Source organism: Lampetra fluviatilis, chromosome 1 (genome assembly GCF_964198595.1).
Source record: "Lampetra fluviatilis chromosome 1, kcLamFluv1.1, whole genome shotgun sequence".
In the NCBI taxonomy this organism is placed as follows: domain Eukaryota; kingdom Metazoa; phylum Chordata; class Hyperoartia; order Petromyzontiformes; family Petromyzontidae; genus Lampetra; species Lampetra fluviatilis.
In genome coordinates, this window is record NC_136275.1 from 8,294,607 (window position 1) to 8,313,256 (window position 18,650).

General features: G+C 40.0%; 1 protein-coding gene across 1 annotated transcript; it reads left to right on the plus strand.

Moving 5' to 3' along the window:
• The first annotated feature begins 1,885 nt into the window (after positions 1-1,885).
• Positions 1,886-18,160, plus strand: LOC144933667 (NACHT, LRR and PYD domains-containing protein 1 homolog). The gene is made up of 9 exons (XM_078858762.1): positions 1,886-1,979; positions 4,434-4,521; positions 6,331-6,459; positions 6,940-7,041; positions 9,639-9,767; positions 10,285-11,938; positions 13,747-13,830; positions 15,533-15,616; positions 17,142-18,160. The coding sequence occupies exons 1-9, from the start codon at positions 1,908-1,910 to the stop codon at positions 17,260-17,262; spliced, it is 2,463 nt and encodes an 820-aa protein (XP_078714888.1). The 5' UTR covers positions 1,886-1,907; the 3' UTR covers positions 17,263-18,160.
• The last annotated feature ends 490 nt before the right edge of the window (positions 18,161-18,650 follow it).

The window sequence follows — 18,650 nt, forward strand, 5'->3', positions numbered from 1 at the left end:
ATAGACAACACGTTCTACTGCATTAAATAGACTTTTTAATAAATGTTTTCTCCTACAACATCAGAGTGCAGCGCCACATTAAATACGCACTACAATGATAATAGTGTAAAGCTATTTGAAGCATGTTTTATTTAGGGGGGGGGGCAGAGCTTTGTGACGTCATATTTGAGGGGGTGCTGACTTTTTGTGACGCCGTGTGACGACGGGGGGGGGGGAGTCAAAAATCGTCCAAATTCGCGTGACGTCATTTATGGACGGCCCCTTTGCTCCTCGCCCTTTTGAGTTCCGTGACTCTAGAAACGTAAACACGTTTGGTGTACCATCAATGACCAATTTGCTATTTGTTTTTTTTTCAATTAAACATTTCCTCCCCATCTTATTCATTTCTATTATATTTATCGTTTGCGTTTCCTCACTTATATGAACATCCAGTCGGTTGACCTGGGTTTAGGGTTTGAAGTTTGTTCCACTTTCACTGTTATCATACACAGTCCTCTTCATCAACTGGTGACACAATCCACACCGCTTGCAAGTTTATTCTGGACTCTTGGCGGTGTCTCTTCTTGCGTATTGCGGCAACTTTACAGGGGCTAAATGACAATGTCGAGGTCTGGCAGCCACGAGAGGGCTTCAGGAGTCGATGTTGTTGGCCCTTCCTCCATTTGAAGGAACGCAGAACGACAGCGCTAAACTCTCATTATCCCATAGCTGTTAATCCATACGGTTTATACCCCGTATTCTTGTACACGGGAATTGAGTTTTCAGGTCCATACGGCGCACAGCGGTTTCAATATGGGCAAACACATTTTTATATTTTAATAATAGGGGTTTTCACATTTTTTCTGGCAACAAAACTGACACCTTTTGCAAGGAATCATGTTTACATTAACCACAATACATGCAGTCAAATGCAAACAAAAAAACAATACTCTGATAATTTATGCATTGTCCTTGAAACTGATTGGTCCACACCAGAGACGGCTTTCTTTTGAGCCTCGTCTCAATTGGTGCTAGACCAGAGGACGCCAACAGGCGTTGTTTTAATATTGACCACAAGTATTGTGGTTAATGCACACATGATTCCTTGTAAAAAGGTTTCAGTTTTGTTGCCAGAAAAAGGGGAAAACCACTATTATTATATTTTGGTACTGGCAAAGGAGGTCTAATGATGTAGATTTCTCTATTTGTCTATTTGTATGGGTTTCTCCCTTGTGATAGGACTTTATAGGATGAACGTTGAAATTCATAAGGGGCACGGGGTGACCAATAAGGTCTGAATTGGTCTGTAATCCAGGGTTGACAGGTATATCATCCTGAAGCGTCTTTTTTCAAAGGTTTTACTTAACTTGATTCCTCTGTTTGTCTGGGTCAAATCTTGTAATCAAAATTTCGTCCACTTCCCGTTGTCCAATCAATTCCACATTTGTGCACACGTACTCAGATCCGGTGACAATGCATGCCTGTATCAAAATCAGCATCAATTAATCAATTAATTGGCTCTTTTAAATCAATTTACATTTTGGATGAACGGCTTATTAATTAAAGATTTATTTGTATAGGTCAAAAACGCCACGGTCCTTAAACTCTGGAATCGCCTCGCCCAAGAAGCAGGCGCAACGTGTCTCTTGTAATCAAGATTTCGTCCACTTCCCGTTGTCCAATCGAGTTATTTACTTTTTAGTGCACTTTAAAATAAAACGGTTGTTAAAAAAAACGTTTCTAAGGAGTTTATTAACCGATAGTTGTAAACGCCTCCTCCTCCTCTCCACCCCACAGCACGGAGTGCAATAACTCCACCCAAACATCCGTGCTGGCGTTACCGTATCCTGGGTCAAAGTCACCTGGGTTGTTTACGAGTTTGCTGCACTTCCTGCACCAGATTGACGCCGTCCTTACCCTGTCCAAAAATGATTGCCCCGTCAAAACGCACGCGGCGTCAAGCCGCCGTCGCCGTTCGAGTCGTTCTGCTACTGATCTCAGTGAGTGTCGACCCATTGCGACAACAAGAACAACAACAGTCCGTGCGTTTTCAGCTACAACAATTAAGAACACTTTGCGCGCACGCCGTTTTGGGGAAGTTTGCGCACCTCGCTGGTTTCGTTTCGCAACGCTTCCGTTGTGCTGTGGAGGGGGGCCCCGCCGTGGTCTCTGCGCTCTAATTGCGATTTTTCTGACAGATTTTGCGATTAAATATTATAAAGTCAAGCTTCAGTTCAATATTCACTGTGTAATGGATTTAAAACATGTGATGGAGCATTACCGCACGATACCATCAAAATATCAACTGCTTTATGTATTCTAATGCAAGGATGAGAACTGAAAAAATATGAATTCCTTCCAACATGTATTTATTAAAATGTTTAAATTGAAATAGAACAATCAAGCATAGAACAATTGTTAAGTTAAATAAATAAAGTTATAATATCTTAATTTGAAGCTTTCGTGACTGCAGGAATCCATACTCTTTGGTTCTTTCGGTAAAGTCACGTAGGTAGAAAAAATAAAAAATAAAATAATATATCACGAAATTTCCGCCCGAGGACGAACGCTTGTGTTGCGATCGAAACGTTGTGATCTTTTATTATATTTTTTCTACATACGTGACTTTACCGAAAGAACTAAAGAGTATAAAGTTATAATAAAAAATAAAACAATTCCAATGAGAAAGCAATAGAACTTTTAAAATCGCAAAAAAAATGCAGCCTTTGCGATTTGTTAATCGCATTGTATCAAATTTCGATTTGAAATGGATTTATCGTTCAGCCCTATATTCTTAGGTTTTTTCGGTAAAGTCACGTAGGTAAAACATCAAAATTAATGAAAATAAAATAAAACAAAAATCACGACGTTTCGCTGCATCAAGCAGTTAATCTGGCTGTGACGGTCCCACCTGATGACGGAGACTTGTGTTGCCTCCGAAACGTCGTGATTTTTGTTTTATTTTATTTTATTTTCATTAATTTTGATGTTTTACCTACCGAAAAAAACCCTAAGAATATCGTTCAGCCCTAGCTCGGGCGCTGCTAACTTGTGCACGGAGCTGCGATCCCAGCCACGGCTAACGTCAGTGGCGAGTGTCGTCTGAATTGGTCCCTCCCCCCCCCACTTCAACCCACAGTTACCAACATTACTGCCCACATGGTCATACAACCCCGATGACCCGCAGCTATGTGGTAATGTGGGGGTGACCTTCACCCAGCAGTGACGAAGGGCTGCTTGTATAATTTGAAATGCAAGTGCAGTACGTGTGTATGTTATGTTGAACTTTTTACTGGTAGGAACCTCCTGGTTACACCAGCTCACAGGGGATTATTGTGTCCGTCGTGCAGGGAGGGGCTGGGTGGGGAGGGTGGGGCTGGGTGGGGAGGAGGGGGTGGGGAGGGGCTGGGTGGGGAGGGGCTGGATGGGGAGGGGCTGGGTGGGGAGGGGCTGGGTGGGGAGGGGCTGGTCACCCCGTGGTGCCCTTATACAACTCAACGTTTAACCTACTCACGCCGGCTTGTGCCCGCCCTCACAGTCGGGCATATTTGCGGAATACACCACGCCGCCGTTGACCCTGGCCATTGACCGAGCAACCCAACGTTCCTACCAGCTCCCTCCGCAGGAATGTGTTTCGCACCGTACGTAGCCAACCGTGATTAATCGGAGGTCACACGGCAGGTGGAATGCAGGGGACCGTGCTCACCGGAGGAAGGACGACAAACTAAACAGAAAAACAAGTTCTAAAGGAATGAGTTTTCAATCTAGATTTGGAAGGAAGAGCGTTCCAGACGGCCGCAGAAGCGCGTCTGAAAGCGCGCGCGATGTGACGACTATCGTCTTTGTTCGATGTGGCTGTTGTGGCTAAGCGCTTTGTGTGTAATGAGTGCCACCTTATAATAATGTATTCGATCGGCCAGTACATTAATATTCCACAGACCTTTGTCAATCCGATGAAGCCTACTACGCATGTGGAATTAAGCGTTGTCCTTTACACTTAACCCGTCATCAAAACTACCTCTAAAAAGCAAACATGCGGATATGTCAGCTGTGCTTGCGCACAGCAATTGCTCAAGCTCTGTTGTCCCCTATATATATTAAGATGTTTTCAGCTAAATCTGCTTAGAATGAGGTGACGCTCAGACAGACGCCGAGCGAGACAATTTCTCTAGAGGTATCGCGCATAGAGAACACTGCGCTGGGGAACACGGCTCGTGTACTTGTGGATGCTTCCGACAACAGAATCATCAACACCACCCCGTTGTGCGCTGTTCCTTTTGAGCAAGGTTAATAATTTCCTCTCGTAGACTTTGACCCCCAACATCGTCCCACTTTGTATCCCTCTCTACCACCAGTTTTAGATCCCTCTGCCCCCAGGTATATGAAGGGGGGGAGTCTGTGGAAGATGAATGATTTATTTGAGGGGATGAAACTTGTTTTTACTCCCATTTCAGATTTTTCTGTTTGACAAACAAGTGGATGGTTGCTCTGATGCAATGTACGAATCAACGACTGGAATTTGCTGTTTCATGTGCAGTGAAGGTAAACAATGCAACTTTTGCATAGTTACAATTTCCACACAGGTTACACCGGTTTTCAGCCAGTCCAAACCTCACAATCACATTGCATTTGTTGTTTTTGTATATCTACTGTGCCACGTAACCCAGTACATTATTGGCTGATTCGATTATGGTATACCTAGACCACCTCGTTTGTTGTACAATTGAGTATTTTTATCAATTAAACGGAACTTTATGAACATTTACTTTAATTCTATACCTTTCCCATGTCGTCGGATAGGAAATGTTTTTTATCATGGATTTCTCAAAACAAGTATATATAGTAATGAATTACAGTAACCACATTATGGTAAGGAACAGCTCCTGGTATATGATATTAGAGAACTGCTGTATTGTAGTTCAGAAATAACTTGAATAGGCCACTTCCACACAACAGGAGATGGCAGCCGGAATCTTACAGCCACAAATAAGGATTCTTTTTGGTTCATCTAATCTATCGGCAAATTCACAGGGATCTGAAAATACAGTAATGGGAAGAAGTCCAGTTCTCTTGACCCCTGTGAATAATAGTATTTACTGCTAAGAAAATGACAGACTAAATGAGTTATATTGTATCTCTAAATATTAATTCAAATCACCTGGTTGAACCGAAATGGTGGTTGGATGGGTGACCTCTATGCATGAAACAGGTGTTTTAGGTTTGAAGTTTTCGTGACTGCAAGGATTCATTACTCTTTGGTTTTTTCGGTAAAGTCACGTAGGTAAAAAATTATAATAAATTAAATCACGACATTTCGGAGGCAACACAAGCTTCCGTCTACGTGACTTTACCGAAAAAAACAAAGATTAAGTGTTTTAGGTTTCTCCAGGGCTGATTTGCAAATTATGACAAATTGGTCCCATCCCATGGATTAAAATCATCTTTAATATCATACCTCGGTTGTGCCCTGAGTTATCCTACACAATTTTTTTTTATATATTAAATTTGTTGGTGTTTGGCTCCACATATGCCTGTAACTTTCCACATTATTGGGAAGGCATTATCATGTGTTTGCAAGTCCAGCCATTTTGGTTTAATGCGTTTATAGAAAATGTTAAAGTTATATTAGTTGGTTTAAATGAGATATAAATAGTTCTTATCTTGTAGATACATAATTAAGATTCATCCTCACTGTCTAAGAAACGTTTTAAGTTTGGAAATTAAAATTTTTAAAAGTTATTTAGAAATGCCACAGTGGCGAGATGTTAACTACTACGCCTGGTATGCAGTAAGACATGGGTTCGATCTCGACCCCGACGCCTGATGTAGATTTGGAGTTTGCATGTTCTCTCCATAGTCGTGTGGATTTGTCTCCGGGTCCTTCCTTTAACATTTAGAATCAACATGCGTTTAGAATATTTGGCTGTGATACATTTCCACGTGATAAGCCACTTCGTTGAGCTATAATTTGTGACCAGGTCACTTCTGAAAAAGAGCTAGATAGCTCAGTTGGCCTTACCAGGTAGAATACAAATAATTTAGTTTATATCTACTAGACACACACTTTCTGTTTTTAGGGTATCACCTTTAATGAACATTGCACTTGTTTTACTTTGTGAAATATAAAATACAATAAAATTGGTGTTAACTTCTTTATATTTTTGTTAGAAAGACTTAAAGTGAATGTTTACTACAATATTTAAGTACATTTGTTGTTTTGAATTGGAATGGTTGGGCCAGCGGTCAGAACATCAGAACGCACTCCTCACGTAACGTATTTGTGATGTAATAATATAAGTATAACATTGTTCATGGATGCAAATTGAATGTATTTGTGCTGGTTTATTCCAGGGCAGTACAAGATGTTTGATTGCTCTTCTAATGAAGGGGATTCATTCTGCAGACAATGTAGTAATGGACACTACATGGATAAAGTCAACAATGCGACAAAGTGCAACGAATGCAGCGTCTGTGACGCCAGTAATTACTTCATATGTAACATTACATGTATTTTAATAGTTATTTTTAACTTTGAAATTGCATTCTAATTTCACGTATATTTAATTTTGGTGACCATGTAAAGACTATACTACCCTTCTAGTCTTAGGTAGATGCATGCTTCTGCATTTCAAATCACGACGTTATTATATATTGTGTAAATTGGTGTTGGAAAACCTTGATTTAGTCCAGAGTATGTTCACCCATGAAATCCTTGTCTGTCATGTAGACCCATAGTTTAACAACCCTCCAGAAAAGAGTGTATTCAGTTCCTGATGGGCATTATAATGGTGAATCAAGCCATAACCATTAAAGAGCCGAGCCAAAAAAGTCCATTAATGTTACAAGATAAATAGATTTAATGGTAAAATATCCATCACCTCTGAAATGGTGCGCAAAACTAAGAAATATGTATTCTGTTTTGAATATTGTGGATGTAACTTTACGTTTGGTTTTGTGCAGACGAAGAAGTTGATCAGCCGTGTAATCTGAAACGCAACGCCATATGCCGCTGCAGGGAGGGTTACTACCGCCATGATATTTCAAATCGTTGTGAGGAAACTGGTAAGCAATAATAATAACCATGGTTACTGTAAACTGATTGTACAAGTAACCGAATTGCAAAAGCCACAATACTAATTAAAATTGTTCTTTCTGAAGAAATGTTAAAATGGTCATTATAAATATGAAAAATGCAAATTCCTTATAGAAAAATATATGATCAGAGGGTGTATCTCCATGCATTATTGCATCACATGCTGACACAATTAAAAGCCCTGCCTCAGTGTTCTAGCTCTGTAGGCCAGTATGAAGTTGCTGAGTGCATTAGAGGTGATTACAAATACTGTAGAATACACAAACCGTTCACTTGAATTGTGACTGGGTGTTATAATGCATTCCTGTGATTCAATATCTTCACTATGACATAACCACTTATTGGAAAAGGAAAGATATAATCTTACATCTTATTTAATATTCTACATGCTAATCTCTCAAGAAAAATAAATCATATTGCCCAGTATTATATGTAGAGGAAAAGGTTTCAGATGTCAGACTAGAAGAATTAAACTCGACGAAACTCAAGACCGAAGAGCGGCTCTACACCATCAGAGCGAGACCAGCTGTGCTTGGCCCGCGACTGGAAAATGCTAGTTCACATTGGCCGACAACTTGTGTTTCCTCCGGAGATCACAACCACCACCCTAAGACCTGGCATGGTGCTCTGGTCCCGTTCGCTCAAGAAGGTCTTCATGATTGAGCTCACAGTACCCTGGGAGGACTCAGTAGATGAGGCTTATGAGCGAAAACATCTGCGCTATGCCGATCTAGCTGCCGAAGCACGGCATCATGGCTGGAACACAGAAGTCCGACCAGTGGAGGTGGGCTGCAGAGGTTTTGTGGCAACATCTACAAGCAGACTGCTTAGAGACCTGGGAATTAAGGGCCAGAGCCAGCGTTCGGCAATCAAAGCTGTATCGGAGGCGGCAGAAGGCAGCAGTCAGTGGCTCTGGATGAAGAGGAAAGACCCCAGCTGGGCCCCGAAGTGAGAGGGCCAGGAGGTATGCGGTCAACAATGCTTGACTCAGGGAGGAGGACGCCCCTGCCATGCATAGTCCCATGGGATGTTGGCTATTAACAACAAGGCAACTCCTATGACTAATTGGGCATGGGACGCAAGCATAGGATTGATCACCCTGTCGCTGGCCGCCTTTGGGGAGGGTGTATAGTGTGAAAGGCCGAAACACCCTAGGAACCAAGGGTACACTACTGACGATGCGCTCCCTAAATTTCACCAGGCTCACTGTTCATGAACTCTTGGAAGTGCTTGCACAAAGGATAGTAACATCTCATCCTGTGTTCTTGGAATCAGTATGAAAAGGGGGGAAAGCTCCTGGACCAATCATTATGGCTAGACAGAACACTTGTTGAAATCATATTTGTGGACTTGTTCACAAAATTATTACATGGGAATTAAAATATAACAATACGTTTTACCCTTTCTGGCAAAAAACAGGTGTCAATATGTAAAACACCAAACAGAATCCTTATGTAAGGAATTATGTCTGCATTAACCACACGTACTTTTGGTGAACATGCAAACAACAAACATGCTCTGATAATATATATGTGTAGTGAGTCACTCAGAGACACTTGTAGTAGGAGGCACTCTATTTAATATAGCCTTCACAGGTTCAAGGAGTAACTACACTAGAGTCAGGACAGCTAGCAGGCTGCCTGACTAACAACTCCGAGGAGGTGAAGACGGTGACGAAGACTCCAGCAGCATGACGGGTTCCACTGCAACAACAGCCCCGAACCTTAGCTCAGGGTCCCCTTTTATCCACCCAGCGTGGCCTCACTCCACCCCCGGCCACGCCCCCCTTCGAGAACCTACTCGAAGGTTCCTGGGCTTTACCTCACGTGCCCCCTCTATTACCTTTGCCCCACATCCCTCTCTCTGGCTTATCACGTGGCCTGTTGGCAGACAGGGCTGCTACAACAACAGGTCCCCTTCTCTGCCAGCAACCAGCGCTATGCGTCATAGTGACACATTCCATGTCGCTACATATGCATTATAACACTGATTTGAAGAACTAAACACCCATTAGCCTCTTACTGTACTGTATGTATATCAATTGTTCACGATGATCATTGCGAAGATAATGAGATTGAATAGATATACTGAGATTACATGAAGAAATTACCAAAATGTATAAAAAAATTGACTCAGGGCTACACGTTTTAGCGAAAATTATTTTGCAGTGATATAAATTCTAAAAAAACTGGATTGGAGAAACAAAGGCATGTATATTAATGGAAACATTAATCATTTTACATTTGTCATAGAAATTATATCATTCAATGGGAATTAACTTCCAAAAGTGTTAAAATAGCTAAATATAGAAAGTTTATCTTGGAATAAACATGAGCAAACAAAGTTAATGTATAACATTTAACATCAATAATATTTTCCACAAGCATTTACATTCATTTATTTGTGACTTTTTGCAGTAAATATAACATTGGTCTAATGGTATGAAGGCAGCTAATAAATGTTGGCATGTGTTATTATTGTATTGTACTTTCACACTGTCTGCTGACAACACCATGGGGATGTTTTATTTAAGTTAAAAAACCTCACTTTTACCTTCTCTCCTCAGGGCATGCATCTGCTGGCATAATTGCCCTAATCATCTTGGTTATGATTTTGGCAGTGAGTCTTTTATTTTTTTTTTTAAAGAGGAAAAGATCTAGGAGGACCAGTGCACGTTACACATCTGTTCAGAATGGTAAGAATTTCATTTATTAAAACACTATTGTATAATGTCATTGTATATGCTGCGCTGTGTTTATATGAGATGAAGTAATATGCAGACACTGTGCAGTGAAACCTCTCATCTGCACTCCTATGCTATGTGCCTCATCCGTGGGTGTCAAATTGATTATCATGTATGTATGTTGAACTTCTTTCGCACCATACATAGCCAATCGTGCTCATTGGAGCTGCGGGGGAAGGACAAACATTTCCGACAATGATACTAGTCACGCTGCTGCTGATAACGGCGAACCCGAACGATGGCGCTCCCACTTGTTTATGGATTCCATTTGGAAATGAGCTTCTTAAATATGTTGAACTTTCAACCACAGTGTCGCCTTAGTTTTTGACGTAATGAAAGTGTAAATTATCTGTAAATGGGCTCTGGGTAAAATTGGGGATTGTTGGGAGTATTTTACTGACTGAAATGTAATGCTAAATACCAATTTTAACTGCTAAATATTGATTTGTATATTTCTGTTCCATTGCAGATGATGATCTTACACGTTACAATGAATACTTAAAAGACAAGACACAGTACATAGTAGACTACAACTCAGCAGAAAATATCCTCCTGGAAAACAGATTCGTGTGTCCTTTGCTATTCCCAATTAAACACGTTGGGTATCCCAAGGGGCATTATTTCATGTCCAGGCAAACGAAACACACCCACACAATAAAAGACAAACCAATGCATTATAAACAATTGTTTGACCCAATTCTCGAGCTAACGCCTCGCCTAGTTGTGCTCGCTGGTGATCCCGGAATTGGAAAATCCACTCTTTGTCGAAAAATTGTGTACGATTTTGTTTCTGGAGATTTGTTTCATAACTCCTTTAAGCACATGATCTTCTTAAGATTTAAAGAAATAAATCATTGTACTGGTGATATTTCATTCAGAGAACTGTTGGCAAAAAATCATTCAGGTATCAAAACGTTTCCCGACCTCTCCACAGCAGGAGATATCATTATAGTATTAGATGGGCTAGATGAGTTCAGAGATCGTCTTGACTTTAACTTATCCAGCAGTGATCCAAATAAAAAAAGTAAAGTGAATGAAATAATTGCTGGTCTGATAGAAGGAAAGTTGTTGAAAGGGGCTTCTATTTTACTTACAACACGAAAGGTTTCGCTGCACCAATTGGATCCCGTTCAGGTCGACCAATACGTTGAGATTGTAGGATTTCACGAAGAGGAAATAAAAACATACTTTGCAAAGATGTTCCCACAAGATAACATAGAAAATGATGTCTATGAGAGAGTACAAAAATGTGATCGCTTGTTCAATTTCTGTTACATCCCTGCCTTCTGCTGGATAATAGCTTTAACAATGAAGTCATGTTTGAACAAGGACAACATTTTTCTCAAACTATTGAAGTCAAGCACCACAACTGAACTATTATCAAAGTTTCTTTTTTTGCTACTTAATCATCACACAGGGAAACAAACCGATGTCATTGAATCCATATCGTCACTTGCGAAGATAGCATTTTGGGGAATTGAAAAATACACTCTACAGTTTGAGAAAAAACATTTGAAAGAATTTAATGTGAACCCACAAAAGCTGAACGGTACTTTTTTGAGTGAGATATTTAAATCTGAAGACAATTCTAGAAAAACAAATTACGTATTTTTTCACGAGTCAATACAAGAGTTTTTTGCTGCGTTGACTTTTTATCTGCCGGACCCAAAAATAACAATTTCAGAGTTCATTAAAATAACGGAGTCATGTGATGATGGACATTACGATGTGGTTAAATTGTTTTTATGTGGCTTGGCATCCGAAAAATCATGGAGAAACCTTGATGACTACATTGATGCACCAGATTTTACTCTTAAAAAAATATTAATTGACTGGTTGAAAAATGACATCAGTCAGTACAAATATGACAAGAAAAAGATCATTCATATTTTGCATTGTATATTTGAGTTACACGACATACAGGCCACACGTGATATTACAGATGGCGTAGAAGAGATTGACATTTCAGAGGTGCAGATTTCATCAATGGATTGTGTTGCGCTCTCCGATCTCTTGAAAAATCTCAAGAAACCCATAGACACACTCAATCTGAGTAAATGTGGCATCGGCTTTGGTGAACTAAAAAGACTAGTGCCTGCTGTAAAGAACTGCAAAAGATTGATGTGAGTAAAATACTGATATATTAATTATGTATTATACAGCATTACCTTTCATGTATACAGCTCATTCTCGTGAAGAGCCCTTTTGTCAGGAGTGACATGCATAAGAAATTGCAGGGCTGCACCTTTACTTGTTTATACAATATTTTGTTTTCGGATGTCTAACCAATTAATGATAATTTGGCATGTGGAGTGAAACTTGGTTACCTGAAAAAGTGCTGTACATATGATGGGATCACGCAGGAGTTTGTACAGATGAGTCAGCAACCCCTTGAGATTATTGCCAACAACTGGGCAACGCATATCTCAGTGAGTTGGGTATTGAATTTTAATTACAATGTTTACCCAGCAATTTGGAGGTGTAATGAAACCTGCTTCACCTGCCGAATGAATAATACAACAGTACTCTGTTGTTCATTGTACACTTGCTTGCTTGATTCCATGTTTACAAATGTTTGTAGTTTCTGATGGGGTGTGATGGGTCTTAAAGCATTAGAAATATAATTTTACATGTAGAACCTTACAGGGTGCATTTTGCAGGAGGCCTGCTACGGAGAAATGTTGACTGCATGGCAGTCCATGGCTGATGATTCGGAAGTGGTGGCAAATGTGTTATGTATTCTATCTGCTTTGTGACGATATTATTGTGAAGGGCGCTATATTAAATAGTGTGATTGCTTATCCACAGAGGAGTCACCTGGAAGTGATCTCCTGTAAACACTAAATTAATATTTGTATGTGTGCCTTCTCACGGATAAGACGAAGTGGCAGCGAATACAGGTGACAGCAAATTGAATATGTTTGCATTTCTCCACGGATAGCTGCATGGATTGCATGAACAGTTTCTGTGGACAAATGTGGATGATATAATCCGGCACCAGCATGCCCCCCATATCGCCCTGGATAAGAGGAGGTTGACCTTATGCAGTATATAGAACTGTGTAGCATATAAGTTGGGGTTGCTATATCATGAAATGTAGTATATTGTGTTACCTGCAGTCATAAATTAGGCTGCTGACCTATCTATGCATGGTTTTTCTCCAGGTCGTACAGTTTTTCACCAGCAAATAAAACATTTTACAGTACTTTTCGATTTAAAGCTTTCGTGACTGCAGGGATTCATCTTCTTGGTTCTGTCGGTAAAGTCACGTAGAATGGAAATAATAAAATAATAAAAATTAAACATAATAAAATAATTCTCACGACGTTTCGGCCACAACGCAAGCAGCCGTCCTCAGGTGGCGAGCAGGTCTGTCGAGAAGACTCGACGAGAAGACTCGACAGACCTGTTCTCCACCTGAGGACGGCTGCTTGCGTTGTGGCCGAAATGTCGTGAGAATTATTTTATTATGTTTATTTTTATTCTTTTATTATTTCTATTCTACGTGACTTTACCGAAAGAACCAAGAAGACTTTCCAGTACTGTTTATGGATTTACCATACATTCCAAGCAGGACTGTGCTAAATCATAGACTTAACATTCTTGTTTTAGATTGAGAAGCAAAATAATCCTTTTTCCTCCTGATGACGATCGCTTGCGTTGCAATCGAAACGTCGTAGTTTCTGGTTATTTTCTTTGAACCTATCTACTTGACTTTACCGAAAGACCCAAGGAATATGAAAACAAACTATTAATCTTATGTACATTGTTAGGTTTTGTTAACGCTTTATTTGTATTGCTTGTAATTTGAAGGTTTACTTAAGTTTTTTTAGTGGCATAGTGTATATAGCAATAAATATCTTTGTATGTGTACGTTATTGTATTACAATATTTTTCTGTTACATGGATTCTTTTTACACGTGTTTTTTAGACTCCTAGGCAACCCACTTGGTGATGACAATTTGAAGTTTCTGGCAGAAGAGATGGAGGAATGTGGAAATCTGGAGGTGTTAGAGTGAGTGTTGTGTTATGTATTCTTGGTCATGAGCAACATGTTATTTGTATATCTCTTATATAAACATGGCATAACTTGATTTGGCTCTGTAGCTCAGGAGCTTTTGGCCAGCTCTGCCGAGATCCTGTGGTACATTTGGAGCAGCCACCGATGATTTTAAGCCAGTACTTAAGCGTAGCAAGTTGATGGTCTCAACCCAGTTGCTGTTATGTGAACAGAGAAATATAATGTCAACTTTGCTTTGTCAATTCAATATATTCCAGCTTTGAGGAGGAAAAGTTTTGTAATGTGGCATATAAACACGTGGAGAAGAGGCCTGTTGATGTGACTTCAGAGTAAATTCTGACATCGCCTTCCAGGAGGAATTCTGACACGACATTACTGTTACACTCTTTGGAGAGAGGACACGAAGATAAATCTCATTGCCATGTAACATCTTGCCAAATACACGTTCAGAATATAATTGTGGAAAAAAGGCAACATTATTTTATTAAACATTGGTAACTGCGGATTGTGCTGGTATTACTGGGCATTTACAAATTTAAACTTGGTAAAGAATGTGTTGATTTGAAGTTTTCGTGACTGCAGGAATCCCATTCTCTTTGGGTCTTTCGGTAAAGTCACGTAGGTAGAAAAATAAATAATAAATCACGACGTTTCGATCGCAATACAAGCAATCGTCATCAGGTGAAAAGATCCAGCAGTTCAAATGCTAAACAGTTCTACTGCTGTATTTTTTCACCTGGTGACGATTGCTTGTATTGCGATTGAAACGTCGTGATTTATTATATATTTTTCTACCTACGTGACTTTACCAAAAGAACCAAAGAGTAATATTTTAGTGCCTTGAGAATCTGGTGAAAACAATTTGGTAATTTCTACTTGTACCCAAAATTAGAAATATAAAAATTAAAAGTAACCATATTCACCATATTTTCATTTGATTACATTTGTGTAATGACTCGTGGACAACTCTAACTGTCGAGGTTTCTTTATTTCTTACTTAGGGCGCTTCACGCAGATAACTTGGTCAGGGATAATGCGCAGATAACTTGGGCCGGGGATGGCACGCAAGTGGCGACAAAGCGAAAACAGCGACGACGTGAAGCCAAGTCGACCCCAATTCTACGGCAGCCCCCGGCCACGCCCCCTTTGTCGAACTCTCCAGCCCGTTCCCGAACTTCCCAGATGGTTCCCCCTCCGTAATTACCCCTCGTGACCACTTGGCCACGTCCTGTTCCTGCACCCACACTGTCTCCACACACGCAATGTCTCTACATCTGTAAGGATCACCCAAGCCCCCCTTTATTAAATAAATCATCAATACTGCCGTATGCTAGCTGTCGAAGGGTTAATCCGAGGGGTTCCAACAGTGAAAAGCGTGGGGAAAGGGGATATGGAAGTGGAGGACGGACAGGGGGCAGATAAGGAAGAAAGGTAATTGTTAAGGGTGAGAACTTAGGGATCCTTCCAGGAGATTCGGTAATAGAGAATAAAAAGTGGTCAGGACTTGAGTATGGGTTTTTTTTAATGAGGCATCCCACCAATGCATGTGTGCGTGATAATGGAATAAAATTTACTTAACTGAAGATCTTCTGTGGACACATTGTAAGCTCCACCGCTTTTACTGTCTTGATAACTGCTTTTTTAATGAATATTTTGCAATGAATAGATAAATGCACATTACCTTTTTTCTTTGCAGTTTGCAATCTTGCCAACTGACAAATGAATCAATCTCTGCTCTCCAGAAGATCGTTATGGCCAACAGTAATGTAAAGACACTCAGGTATGTTTTGTGTGACGCACTGGCACTTGTCAATTGTATGTTGGATTGTTACCTCCATTTTATTGGGGACAATTTCACCAGAGATTGATGACTTCCAATAGGGCTTCTTACACATACACCAGTTATATAATAAATAAAAAACTGGATGCTTTATTGGTGGCATGCCACTGAAATCTTAGACGTATATGCCTTCCAAAAAACAGATGAAGTTGCTTTGTGAAATGATAGCACATGCCTACTAGTGGACTCTTACAAGGTCAGAATGGAAGACACTTTTTATCAATTTGGGGTAGATTAGATGTGATGAACATTTCCACATGTCTAAAGTTCTTATGCTTGGTCGGAAATAAACTATGACCAGAGACAAAATTGACAACACTTCTCACAAACTTCATTTGAAGCTTTCGTGACTGCATGAATTACTCTTTGGTTCTTTCGGTAAAGTCACGTAGAAAGAAAAGAAAAGAAATAATAGAATACGACGTTTCGATTGCAACACAAGCAATCGTCATCAGGTAGAAAACAAACCGAGTGAACTTAGAAATACAATGCAATACAACAGTCGGCTAACAGTCATCACCTTACCTGGTTGATTACGTTCTTCCAAAGATTGCTAAATTTGAGAGAGAGACAAAACAGACACGGAGACAGACAAGCAGCGAGAGCACAGAGACAACAGACCCCACGCCTCTGTGTCGAGGCCTTAAATAGAGAGAGGGAGGCAGAGAGAGGGTGGGCAGAGAGAGAGAGGTGGGTCTGCTGGAGCAGAAAAATTAGCATGTCAATAAGAGCTGTGTGGAAATCCACCCCGCGGCGGCCGGGGGAGAGAAAGAGCGAATGGACCTATGAGACCCTGGTAAATTTTAGATAGAGAAATAGGCAGTTTCAGAAAACAAGCTTAGCAATTTTTTTAAAATGTAATGCAATGCAACACAGTCGGCTAATACACAGTTAACGCATATCCTGGTTGATTACGTTCTCCAAAGATTGCTAAATTAGAAGTTAAGTGTGAAATTTGAGAAAACAGACTTAAATCCTCCCCGTAGAGGTCGTTCAAACTTGATTTGAAGCTTTCGTGACTTCTCACAACTTTAGTTAAACGTTTATTTAATTTATATATTGGTTCCTCATTAAATAAGGCCTATGATGTGTTATAACACTTTGGCCCAAAATGTTGTTATCCTGCAGAGAAATAAATGGTGATTGCTGATGATATAAAAGTGTATATGATTATTAGCTTGTAATATTCATATAGCCGGGTGTAGTGGAACTTGCCTGTATTGGAGCAGTGGAGGCAAGGATTGGTGAATCACAAATGTTGTGAAACTCCCTTTCCATGGATGTTGAGGTGCCATACTTTGGCTTTCCAGGAGAATGCGCTACTCTGAGAGTGATTGAATACTGTGGGCATTGCAAATTGCAATTATTATAATGGCCGATTAAAATTCAGTAATTGCATTATATCCCCATGTTGGAATGTCATACCAGGAAATTCTTTACCTTGTTCCCATTATTTGTCTTTCAGGCTCTGCAATAACGAATTTGATGCCACATTCAGGAATCTCTTTTTTCAAATGGAGATAAACAAGAATGTGGAAGTATTATTGAACGACAATCCTCTCGATCAAGCTATCCATAACGTCTAATTGTGCATCCTCCGAAGGGCCAGGGCCTAAAACACCAACTATTACAACAAACGCATTACCTGGCATTGATGGGGAATGGAGGGTGCCGGTTATGAGTTATACTTCTGGTTCAAATTTTCCAAGTCCATAAACCTTTTCAAGAAATAAATTAACGAAGACATAAGCAATAACTCTTTAGAGATACTCATTCAGGATGGGCCAGATATTCAACAAGTTACAACACAGCACAACACGATCACAAGTGTGGATAGCGGATGTTTGCAAGAGGCCGTCCACACCACCATTCGGCAGCATCCTGAAGCTTCCTTAAACAATAGATCTATCGGGAAGGGAGCGGCCAGATGGCTATTGTATATTTTTCAGAAACGTGAAGTAAGATTTGTCTTGGCATCTGAGAGATGCTGGTTAAGAGCATTCTGGATTATTGCTGTATATATTAAAGGTAGTGTTAGTGACAGGTTTTTGTAACAGGTGACATTGTATATTCTATTATTAGCAGTATATCTAATTATTATTTACCTTTTCTACATATTTACGGTAAATGCGGATAACATGGACCATATCAATTGTTTTAAATAATGATTGGCTGGTGTAATGCAATAAGCAGTGCCTTTCAGCTGTGGCAGCATCAGGACCTTAACAGCAGTCGTGAAAGGTAATCATTTTTCATTAAATCTCCACAGCCATTCTTATCCATTGCTGGATGAATGCCAACCTACACCAACGGATATCATCGCTCAGACTCCAGTGGTTATCCTTTTGGGAGGATTCTCTCCATTATCAACGTTGGCTATATACGGCGCGAAATAAAGTTCAACATGCCCATCAGACATCACCCCCAATCAAGCCAAAACCCATCCGTTTTGATTTCACTTTAAATGTTAATCCAACGTACAGATGGTATGCATGTATTTTTGCTTGGAATAAATGGTTCGATTTTGAGTAGTAATGTGATGGTGCTAGAGAATGTGCCATGTGTCAGCAAAAAGAAAAACGTTGGAAAGATAAAATTAGTATTTTATTTCAATTATACTAGTATTTTAAAAAGTAAAAATGTAAAGTTAATTAAAAACCACCACATTTGCAATATGAAAACCAATCCGTTAGGTTCTCAACATTAATTACATTGACAACTTCCAATCATCCATTTACCTACATGTCTAAAAAAAAACTTAAAATGTTTATGCAATACTAAAAAACACGCTGGCAGTTCGACTCGAATTAATACCAATGCATCTCAAATACCTCCCTATGTTAAGTACACCAAGAAAAAACACGGCCGAGCATTCACAAAACCGAGACAACACAGGCCGTATCTCGAGACGCGTTTCCCACACGGCAGTTGTGCGAGTCGGAATTCGAGGGAATCCTTCCCCGTATGGTGAACC

Excerpts from the sequence above, each read along its gene's own strand:
- LOC144933667 (XM_078858762.1), top strand. The coding sequence starts at position 1,908 with ATGATTGCCCCGTCAAAACGCACGCGGCGTCAAGCCGCCGTCGCCGTT. Across the intron at positions 9,768-10,284 it reads TTACACATCTGTTCAGAATG|ATGATGATCTTACACGTTAC; the intron begins GTAAGAATTTCA and ends GTTCCATTGCAG. Across the intron at positions 11,939-13,746 it reads AAGAACTGCAAAAGATTGAT|ACTCCTAGGCAACCCACTTG; the intron begins GTGAGTAAAATA and ends CGTGTTTTTTAG.